This window comes from Zeus faber, assembly GCF_960531495.2.
Source record: "Zeus faber genome assembly, chromosome: 20".
NCBI lineage: Eukaryota > Metazoa > Chordata > Actinopteri > Zeiformes > Zeidae > Zeus > Zeus faber.
In genome coordinates, this window is record NC_137207.1 from 12,746,359 (window position 1) to 12,758,268 (window position 11,910).

At 45.3% G+C, this 11,910-nt stretch overlaps 1 protein-coding gene across 1 annotated transcript in view; it reads left to right on the forward strand.

The window, feature by feature from the left end:
- jmjd1cb (jumonji domain containing 1Cb) overlaps window positions 1-10,388 on the forward strand; it is a gene marked incomplete at its 5' end in the record, with an annotated part of 149,118 nt that extends 138,730 nt beyond the window's left edge. Inside the window, 8 exons of the mRNA XM_080020913.1 lie at window positions 536-704; window positions 841-931; window positions 1,183-1,313; window positions 1,668-1,790; window positions 4,577-4,716; window positions 7,567-7,743; window positions 8,335-8,466; window positions 9,661-10,388. Of these exons, the coding sequence (XP_079877039.1) occupies window positions 536-704; window positions 841-931; window positions 1,183-1,313; window positions 1,668-1,790; window positions 4,577-4,716; window positions 7,567-7,743; window positions 8,335-8,466; window positions 9,661-9,756 (1,059 nt within the window). The 3' untranslated portion in view covers window positions 9,757-10,388. The remainder of the gene's footprint in view (window positions 1-535; window positions 705-840; window positions 932-1,182; window positions 1,314-1,667; window positions 1,791-4,576; window positions 4,717-7,566; window positions 7,744-8,334; window positions 8,467-9,660) is intronic.
- Between the last annotated feature and the right edge of the window lie 1,522 nt (window positions 10,389-11,910).

The window sequence follows — 11,910 nt, forward strand, 5'->3', positions numbered from 1 at the left end:
CCCAGAAAATAAATACGCCCCCTGTTGCTTGTCTGGACATTCTCTTCTCCTTTTTCCTAGTGGCTAAATAAAGTCATTTATTCTGGAATATGTGACTTATTAGAACACTGTAGTTGCAACGTTATTCTCCTGCCGTGATTATTAAAAACTAATGTCGGGAAAGGAGTTATTGTCTTCTTTCTCCCCACTGAAACCACACAGTGGTGCCCTCTTTAATATGGCTATTACTTGGGCTTTTATTATCCTGTTTTATCCAAAGTTGACAATTGATAATCAGATATTGAAAAAAAAAAACATTTTTTAAAACACTCCGCTCTCAGGGCTCCATCATGTTGGGGACCCTCTTTAAGTAGATATGCAGGATAATACAGCTGTTTTGTTTCCAATGAAATCTGGAAGTCCATTCACGCAAAAAAAAAAAAAAAAAACAACCGCCGCTTTTTTCCAATATGTTTAATATATTCACTCATTCTTTGTACTCCAAAACCTCTGATTTTCAATGACGGTTTCTGACGGTGTGTGCGTGTGTCTCCAGCCTGTGTTGGTGTCGGGCGTCCACAAGCGTCTGAACCCCGGTCTCTGGAAAGCAGAGTCTTTTAACCAGGAGTTTGCAGACCACCAGGGAGACCTCCTCAACTGCAAAGACCAACTGGTCTCCAACTCTGGGATCAAGGAGTTCTGGGATGGATTTGAGGACATCACCAGTGAGTGGATCATTTTTCTTGATACTCTAAATGAAAATCTCATTTTAGAAATATTTTTTTCAATCCACAAGAGCTCATTTTCCCCATTACTATGACACGGCGTGGTGAACCGAAAAAAAATGTTGTCCCTGAGCAGAGCGTCCCAAGTCCAAGGATGGAGAACCCATGGTGTACAGGCTGAAGGACTGGCCCTCAGGGGAGGAGTTCATGGCCCTGATGCCTTCTAGGTACACACTAACACAATATTGATCAAATATCATTATATATATAGTATAATATCTCAATATCTATGATTTCATTATATTTTGGGGATGATTTTTGGTTCTTTCTTGAGATATTTACCCACATGTCGTGCATTCCTATATTTTAACGTGACGAACCACAGTTGGGTGTGTTAGAATGGGATTTAAAATATTCAAGCAGATTATTGTAATAATAAATTGTTTTTGTTTGTTTTGTTTTCCCTTTTTTTCCCCAGATATGATGACTTGATGAGAAATCTGCCCCTGCCAGAGTACTCTGATCCGGAGGGGAACCTTAACCTGGCCTCCCACCTTCCCTCTTTCTTCGTCAGGCCGGACCTGGGACCCAGACTCTGCTGCGCCTACGGTAGGATTCACCCCTGAGATAAGAAACATTGGTTTTTGTTGCGTGTGTTCTTCCTCTTTGAATAACGTTTTTCCAATTAACCAGTAGTTGTACTTTTCTTATTCAATATGAAATCCAATGAATCATCCGTCGAATTACTGTGTAGTTACATTTGGATTCAAATTGAACATAAAATTGGATTCTTCAATGTTGGGCTCAATTCATAAGAAGATGTATTTTAACGCCATGAATGTTTTTTGTGATAATAAATGATTGGATGTCAGCCAGTCCTGGTCTTGAGGATTAGAAGACGCTGCTCCTTCCATTACTTTAGTCTCCTCACGACCCTTCCCTCCCCCCTGTGCTCCGTCTCAGGTGTAGCGGCGTCCCAGGACCAGGATTTTGGAACCGCCAACCTCCACGTGGAGGTGTCCGACATCGTCTCCGTCCTGGTCTATGTAGGAGTGGCCAAGGGCAACGGTGTTCTGTCCAAAACTAGTAAGTCCTGCCAAGTTACTTGGAAGATTTGGGGGGGATTTGAGGTGTCAGGACGTTTGTCTCAGGGAATACCTGTCTCTTTGGGGAAGAGAGGTACAAAGGAACAGGATTAGATTAGAGCTGCTGGCAGCGAGGAGGGAGAGGAGAGGAAGAGGGAATGAGCCATGGGAATCGAAGTCTTACACACACAAACCAACACAAGAGAGGCAAAATGGAGTCTGACCTAGATGTAGCTGCGGATTCTGGCAACCCTGCATCGACTGGAAGTGAGCTTCACGTTCAGCGACACAGGAGCACGACATCTCCAAGAAGACGGCGCTGCGGCAAACACTGTGAACTGGCTTTTTTCACAATATTATGTAATTCATGCATTATGTTATTTATACAACACAGAACTTAACAAATACTTAAATACGACAACCTTGGTCCCGAGCTCTCACGGCCGGAGGCTGCGGCCGCCAAGGAAAGTCATCCAGACATGTCAGGGACGAGGAAGTTCGACTGGTCGTTTTAAAGGTGACAACTACCTTACTCTGACGTCGAGGATTTCTGTGAGTCGTCGTCCTGAAGCCTGCGATGAAAGCACCATTTATTCCTCCCGAGAAATCCTGTTAGAATCGCCATATTTGTAGAGAGGATGGTATAAAAAAAATTAATTCAGGAGAATCGGGGCACTGCTAAAACCAGGGTCTGGTTGCTGGTGTATATATATATATATATATATATATATATATATATATATATATATATATATATATATATATATATATATATATACGATGAAAGGGATTGCGGAGAATCAACTTGAGCAGGGAAAAGCCAACTTCTATGTGGTGGTCAAATGCTTTACCACACTGAGGGGCCAACTCACAAAGAGCGGATTGGGGCCACTGATAGCACCATGACCGCGCATCACTTGAAACCGATATCTGCCCTGTCTCAGGGTCCGATTCACAAAATGTACTGCGCTAATGATCTCACGGCGCAAACACGGCCATAAAGTTTTGCAGCTCAGTGAAATTTTCTCTTGTTTTGCGTCTGATTGCAATTATCCCTGTGGCAAAGTACTAATGGCGGCTTTGCGCCGAGAACCCAGTAGGCAAAGGCAGAGAGAAGGAGAAAATTGAAATTTTCAGGCCCCGAGCTACAAGTCCTGACCGACTTGTGCAGATGCATTCCTCAAAACTTCAGGCTAAGAATTTAAATGTAACAGAGAGAAACCGTGTTTATGATTCAATATACTGTAGGGTGACCACATTTTTCAGACCAAAATGGGACCCCATAAGTGTACCACACGTTCATGCCTGCACACATGTATGCACTTATGCACGACTGGACAATTATTTCAGTGCTGAGCACACCTAGCGACATCTCCAAAAATCCACCAAAACAGTTTCTTTGAAAACTGTTTCGTAACTACTAAACACAAAACACAAGGATTGCACTGGTGTAATATAACATATTTATTGATTCCCAGATACCCAACCACCATAACCACTTTTGCACCTTGTTAATACTGTAACAAAAAAAAAAGAGCCTTTCAAGAAAGGGTGTCTGACGAGTGGATCTTCTCTTGGAGGTTTCTGTTCGCCAGGAGCTTTCCATGGAACTCGTCTCAGCTACCATCAGATTCTCTGCGTGTACAGTGAGCGGTGCGTTCAGAGTTGTCAGTCCCACGCGGTTCCACTCGTCCGCTCCCTGGTGTTAGTCATGATGGAAAAGATCCACTCCACAGGGGCACCAGGTAAACACATGGGGAACGGACAGATCAGACCCATCTTTTGAAACGAAACTGGACAGATTGCGTCGGACAGAGCCGCGAGCGTCATCAGCTGCAACGGCCTTGACGACCGTATCCCACAATGCCTCACAAGCTTCTCAAACGCGTCGGCTGCATCTCAGACTCCACAAATTTGAGCTTCAGTTACCACCAGCTCTTTGAAGACACTAATAATTTCACTCTTAACTGCGTTGTGGCGATTAGCGCTGGTCTTTGTGAATTGGACTTTTTTTTTTGCAAATTTGGCGCAATTTGGCGCAAAATTTCTGCATCATACCTTATTTAAATACGTGCAAATAGCACCGGAGCCCCAAGACACTACTCGCTTGAAAGCGTGGTTTGAGTTAAAATCGCAGTTTCCTGCAGGGACGGCTTTACCTCTGCTTCCGCCAGCTCTGCCGTCCTTACTCTCTCTCCCCCCATCAATCCTGCAACTTCTTTCTGTCTCCCTCTCCTACTTTTTCCACCTCGTACTCCCCCCCCCCGCGCGCTGTGGTGTCATTTTCCTCCGACCGAACATAACGAGGATCTTTTTTTCTCTCTCTCGCTCTCTCTCTCTCTCTCTCTCTCATCGTCCTGCGGTGTCGTGCCTTTCACTCGGTGCCAGGTCCCTCCCCCCGGTTGTTTTTCTCATCCTCTCCTCCCTCCCTCCCTCCCGCCCTCCCTCCCTCCCTGTCCCTTGCCTTCTTCCACCGTGCTATAAATAGCCGCAGCGATCCCCTTCGCGCAGCCAGACGCCGTCTCAGTGGACAAATGCTCGAGCGGTGCCCCAGTTCCCCTCTAATCCACAGCAACATCTTCACACTCGTCCCCGTCGTCCCAGACAATGGTGCAGATGATGCAGCTCAGTGTGATGGTTCTCATGTCCTCATTGATCCCTTTATGTAGTTTGGACTCCTACGTTTGATATTTACATTGTACTGTATTTCCAATGACTGACCTACATCTAACCTGCTTCACTTTCTATGATGGGTCGGCCCAAAATAAACGTCCTCTCCCTCTCCAGGCGTCCTGAAGCGGTTGGAGGAGGAGGATCTGGACGAGGGGGTGAAGAAGAGGCTGAAGGACTCCAGCGAGACGCCAGGCGCGCTGTGGCACATCTTCCTCAACAAAGACCTGGAGAGGATCAGGGAATTCCTCCAGAAGGTCGGTCCCCAATCGGGTCACCCGCAGCAAACCACAAACACAACACAAAACCTGCCAATGCATCCAACTCGAAGCATTACGGCTCTCTAGTAAAATGTGGATTTTTAGACCGAAATGAAAATAAATGGATGGATTGGATCAACTTTAAAATTGATTACGATTGTAATGACGACGAGACCTTCTTTGGAGAGAATTTCTCCCCTTCTCCCCTCGTGGCCTTTTACGATATCTTGAAATTGATACTTCTAAATGAATAAACAGGATAAATAAACAGTGATCACAGCAGTGGGTCACATTGCTCCTCTCACGGGAACGAGATGTCTCCAGGGGGCGCAGCGGAGAAAAACCAAAACTCATATTTTCCCTTTTTGGTTTCCAGGCGTTCATCAACTTTTATTCTTGCACGTCGACATCAAATTTGATCAACTTATGCCTCCTCTCCTTGTCTCTCTGTGTAACCTTCACGGAAGCTTCTCTCTCTTCCCTCTTCGCTCTTTTATCCCCCTTTTCATGTCTTGTCCTTGTACGCCCCGAGTTGAGTGAGTGAGTCAGAGGAAGGGAGGAGTTTCACAGCATAATGGTCCGATGCCTCTTACTAACAGCTGTGTGTGTATGTGTGTGTGTGTGTGTGTGTGTGTGTGTGTGTGTGTGTGTGTGCGTGTGCGTGATCGTTTTGTCCTCTTTGCCCTTCCTGCTTCTCTTCCACCTCTTCCAGCATTTATTTTTTATTTTTTTGGTCCTTATTTGAGTTTGTGCGCTTTATCATCTCTCTGTCACTTCGCAGCCCGCCCCCTCTCTAATAAATTGTCTCATGATCTCTGCAACCTCATTTACCTCCATCTCTCTCTCTCTCTCCCTCCCTCCCACTCATCTCTCCATCCCTCCTTCTCTCTCTCTTTCTCCTTCCACTTACCATGCGTGTCCTGTTCCAGACAGACATGATGTCACCGTTATCAAACACAACAGGGTCATAGATGACATTGTAACACACACACACACACACACACACACACACCCACACACACACACACGCACACACACCCACACACACACACACGCACACGCACACACACACACGGGCCAACAGCGTATTAGTCCACTTTCAATGTCGATCTGAAAAAAACACCAGACAGACCTTTTTTTTGTTGTAAAATATTCATTTTAAATTCCTATCGATGCTGGAAGGTGAAGCCTTCAACATGAGATGTGATGATGAGACCCTGTGGGATGACACGTCGGGGGTGGAAGGGAAGTTCCCGACCTTTAAAACTGAGATGATAGATCAACAAACAGATACGTTTCATTACGTCCTTTGTCAGGTGTTTTCACCCACATTCACTTCCAATAAGATTTGCCGTTAATAGTCACAACGGTCGCGATTGGTTGCCCGTTGTACAACGTTTGCGATTCTGTCAATACTTGATCAATATTAAGTTTAGGGATTTGACGTTCCAAGTTAGGGTTAGACTAAAAAAAAACAACCTTTCTTTTCCTTTGAACCTGAACACACATTCTGTGCGGTGCTGAGTTTATTTTACAGTAGTACCAGTGGTTCTAGTACAGTTCTTGTGCATTGAAACAAAATGGTCAACGATTAGATGGATGCCAACCCTGACCCAAATAACAACAGTAAAGCAGTCCTCATTTTCATAATTACAGGAGGGTTAAAAAGGTTAAATTGAACACAACAAAACTTTAGTTGTCGCTATCCAGAAAAATAGGGTGCATGTGGTCTATGTGTGTCCAGTGCATTTTATACGTGTTAACATTTCAGTCTATTACGATACGATACGATACGACACGATCCAACTTTATTGGTCAGTAGGGCACTGAAATCCGTTTTGCGTCCCTGGGAAAGGCCCCTCAAAACATTTAGGACGTACAGGTAAACAATCACTGGAGTGACAGGAAAGGACACAAGTACAAGTACAACTTTAAGTAATTGCTATGGGCCTCTTGAAAGGCTTGAGCTACAGGAAGTCCAATGATTTCACAGCAAAGTTTTAACCGATTCTGAAGTTTTCTTTTATTTTTCACTGTGAGGTTGCTCCACCAGGCAGTGCTACAGTAGAGCATGATGCTCTGAATTACAGAAGTAAAAAATAAATACATAATTTGGCTGCTGGCCCCAAACGATTTTAATCTACGGAGAAAATAAATGCGCTGCTGTATCCTTTTACCAAGAAAATCCATGTGAGGGGTCCATGAGAGGTTCTCATCTATCATGACACCTGAGTATTTATTTGCAGAGACTTGATTAATTTCAACATTGTGGATCATCACTTTGGGGGGTGGGCAGGTTGGGGGCTTGCCAAAAATGATTTCCTCTTGTCTTTACTGAGTTTATAATAAGGGCGTTCTTGTCACACCATTCCACAAACCAATCAACACTTCTCTGATACAGAGTGGGATCATCAGTACTTTTCAACATAGTCAATAAGGTGGAGTCATCTGAGTATTTTAACAGAGACGGGTTTGGTACCGAAGAGGTGCAGTCTGACGTGTAGAATGTGAACAACACAGCTGAGCTAATGCACCCCTGAGGCACCCCTACGTTTGTTATCCTGGGAGATGACAGTGTATTGTTTACCTTGACCAGCTGGATCCTATTTGTAAGAAAGGAGAAGTACCAAAGTATAAGATGGGGGTTGATCTGAAGCTGAATCATTTTTTCTATCAGTATGTCTGGCTGAATTGTAGAGAACGCCGCTGAAAAATCAAGAAAGAGAGCCCTAACCCATGTTTTGGGGGAGTCCAGATGTTTGGAGACCAGATGCACCATTGCCATTGCTATTGCCATTGTCCGTTGTAAACAAACCCTAATCTCCCGCTTCCCCTCTGGCGCTCCAGCTGAGCAGGGATCAGGGCTTGGACATCCCCACGGAGCAGGACCCAATCAGGGAGCAGGGCTGGTACCTGAGCAGGAAGCAGCGGCAGCGGCTGCTGGACGAGCTCGGCGTGCAGGGCTGGACCGTGGTTCAGTTCCTGGGAGACTCCGTCCTCATCCCCGCCGGAGCCATGCACCAGGTACCCCCCCCCCCCCCCCCCCGGTGCCCCATCTGAGCAAATGAATCCCTGTGGCAATCCACGGATATAACAAGACGAAACAATCACTCTGTGAAAAGAAACGCCGTATCCAGTGTTTTCGCTCCGAATCAGTCATCTGGATGCAAATGTAACGTTTCTCACCGTGGTTCCTTCAAAAAAGGCGGAAAATTGCCCTGAAGAAGGTTATTGTTTTATGTGTAGGATTTTAACAATCCCACCATGAATTAACATCTTTTATAAGGGCCTTTGAACATTATGACAGATGAGTGCTCAGGCGGTAGAGCTGGTCATCTAGTAATCTAAAGGTTGCTGGTTCGATCCCAGGCTCCTCCTGCTAGCATGCTGTAGTGTCCTTGAGCAAGACACTTAACCCCTGATTGCTCCTGATGGCTGCGTCCGGTGTTTGAATAATTGTAAGTCGCTTTGGAAAGAAGCGTCTGCTAAATGCAATGTAATGTACAGTGAAAAACGGGCTTAATGCCTTTCATCCTGATGCCTGTCTCCTTTTGAGGCTTTTTCGACAAGAACCGAAAAATATAATATCGATCGTACTCTCCCGTCCCGTCCCAGGTCCAGAACCTCCACAGCTGCGTTCAGGTCATCAACGACTTTGTTTCGCCCGAACACGTGGGCAACTCCTTCCACCTGACGCAGGAGCTGAGGGCCACCAAGGAGGAGGTGAACTACGAGGACAAGCTGCAGGTAACATTCCCTCCTCCCAAGGTCCGGTCACTTTCCCAAACGTTCAGTCCAACTCCCAACGTTCCTCCCCACCAAAAGAAAAAAACGCGTCCTCAAATGGAATCATTGCTTTTTGAGACAAGCCACTGTGTAAAATCCTGGAAGGCGGGAATAACTCCCTGGTGGGCTGGAGTGTGTGGGGGACAGAAGAGAGGGCATTTTTCACTGGGACACGAGAACAGACAAGGCGACACCCTGAGTGGCCGTCAGTGATGTTCCCTGGAGCTTCTGGACCACTGCTGTGCCTCCAACACACACACACACACACACACACACACACACACACACACACACACACACACACACACACACACACAAACTCAAATACGTTTTGGGGTGTGTGGCTCACCGCCAGCTGGCTTCCGTTAGCCGTCTTGCAGAGAGGATCGTAAATCAGTGATGAGTCACCGTCTTTCCCTCCCTCCTCCATATTTACGGCCTCAGAGTGCGACGAGAGCGTCCTCTGAGCGCTCACACTCCAGCGCCGTGTTTTGTGGGCTGCGCAGAAAAAAAAAGCGCGGCAGATGCCGCGCCGGCACTCTGAAATGACCCGCTTTAGGATGGGGCGTTCAGACGGACGCCGGTGCTCGGGCACTTTGAGCAGCTTTCACTGGTTAAAGAGCCGGAACTGACGAGCGCCACGTTAGGAGGCTGCGATGTGAGGTCCATGTTCACGGACTGGGCAGGAGCCACGCAGCTTGGAATGCCCAGTGAATTCATTGTGGGGGAAATGGAGAATTATGTTCTTGTTCTTGGAATTACAGCTGGACTTGTTTCTGTAATGCAATGAGCCACGGCCACCTCAGTACCGGACATTGCCCACGATCTTGAACGTGACGTCACAAGTTGATTCTAGATTTGGATTTATTTCCCAGTTTCCTAATTGTGTGAAACGAAAAACGTGAACGTATCTAAGAGACGGTTCCGCTGCGACCAATTCAATTCAGAGAGCTTTATTGGCAAAAATGCATCTACATGAAAACAAAAAATGAAGAATATACTGTAAGTACAATGAGTGAAGATGAACTAAAATAGATTCAGAAATGTGTAAACATCTGTCTCTATCTCTTTCTCTCTCCCTCTCCCTCCCTCCCTCCCTCCCTCCCTCCCTCTCCCCCTCACTCTCTCTCTCTTTCCGTCTCTCCCTCTCTCTAGGTGAAGAACATCCTGTACCACTGTGTGAAGGAGGCGGTGACGTCTCTGAAGAAGAGCGGCGCCGAGGAGGAAGAGGAGGAGCACGGCAACTCATGACACCGCCCGCTCTTCCTCTGTCTCACCCTCCCTCCCGACACGGTTCTCCGGGGGGCGTCGCGAAAAAGGTCACGGCCAAGTCGCCGGTCAAAAGGCCTCCCGCGAGCGGCAGGAGGGCGGGGGCTCGGGCGGCGCGACCGGCGCGGCACGGGGGCGGCGCGTCGCGCGGCCCGGGAACGCGCACAGAAGGAACAAAGCCACCGTCCGATCCCTCATCTTCTTCTTCTTCGTCGTCACCGCGGTCATCGTCATTGTCGTCGCTGTCGTCGTCGTCGTCGTCCCAAACCTTCAGTGCCAAATGGACAACAAGAGGAACCAGAGGAAGAGCAGGAGGGCCTGCTGGTCAGACGGGGTATGGGAGCCTCGTGGAGGAGGAGCCAAAACTACTTTGTTACTTTGGATCGGAGCCTTAATACCACCAATGGTATCGTCGCTTGGCGGCACGCGGTGGAGAGACGGAACAAATCCAAAACAGCATTAAACCCCAAGTTTAACACTAACACCCCGACCCCCCACCCCCCCACCCCCCCGCTGGTTTCTCTAGTCGCACTGGGCTTAATCTGTTTCTGCGCTGGCGGCCCTGGAAACATGGCTTGGGGAGCTCGAGATTTTGCTGATTATCGCAGCAGCATCACCAGCAGCAAAGCAAAATCAGGATAATAACTGTGATTTGTAATGATTAAAAAAAATCTTGAAAGAGGTTTATATATATATATAAATATATATATATATATATATATATATACATATATATACATATATATATATATGTGTGTGTGTGTGTATATATATATATATATGTGTGTATATGTATATATATATATATATATATATATATATATATATATATATATATATGGGGAACAGGAAAATCTTGACAAAAAAAACTATTTGTTGTCGTGGGAGTCGCAGCAAACGGCACTGCTGTTCCCGTCTGTTTGATGATTGTTTGAGTAAATATGTTCTCGTTGTTTGATTCTCTCTATTCTGTTTTTTTTTCGGGTTTTTTTGGCCGTTTTCTCGTTGATTTCTTTTTTTCATACTGAATATTTCCTCTGTGAAGATGTTGTATTTATTTTATAGCTCGATGATAATGGGATGTTATTGAGATAAAAGCATTAATGTAAATGTGATTATGTACAGTTTTGTCGTGTTCTTTTATTTTTTTTTGCTATTTGTGGTTTTCAGTTGTAATACGGCTCTACTGTGATGGAGGACACACACACACACACACACACACACATACATTTACACACACATGTATGCACACGCGCGCACATACCAGCTAATGCCTGTAACTTTGGGAATCTTTGCTGAGCTATACAGTCCTCATGCCATAAAATAACTTTTGAAAATGTAACTGCCAAACTATTGTAAAGACAGTGTAAAGTTGTATTATGTAAAGAGAAAAAAAAAAAAACCTTAATGGCTTATACACACTTCAGCATTTTATTGAAAAAAGTATTCACTGTAAAATGGAGACATTTACAAAAAAATATGTAATTTATTTAAGAAAAATGAATTGTCTTGTTTTCTTGTTTTGTTAAAAAAAATTTACTATGGTCGACTTTTGAAGTTTAATGCTTAAAAAAAAGATTGAAAAGCTATGATGTGTAAATATATACATATATACATTCACTGAGGTATTTTTTTAAAAAACAGGGCTTGCTTCAATTTCAAATTTTAAAGTGCAAGTGTTACATGCTTTGTACATTGAAGTTCTAAAGGGTTTTACATTTTCCATTAAAATGGATTTATCAAACTGTTGTCGGTGCGTCGTGGTTCTCACTTCCCTGCATTGTGTTTGTTTGACTTGATCACACAAATAAAATGTAAAATATCACAGCAACAAAAGGTCATAAGCAGGTCATACCAGTGGGTGGGCCTCACTAAGTACCAGGATAAGTACCAGGGATCAGCTTAAATACGAGGCACCATGTAAGTGTAAATTCAGTGCATCAATGCCTCTGCAAACCAACTTGCGGAGGCAGAGCGGGGGAACTCAAAGTCCTTCTGCAAGGGTCTTATCGCTTGGGTTGGAGCTTTAAAAACGACCACCTGCCTGTACTAAATATCAGTGAACTGTACCTGATTCGCCCCAATTACTTTACCAGCCTCTCGGACAGGGGTTCTCACACACACACACACACACAC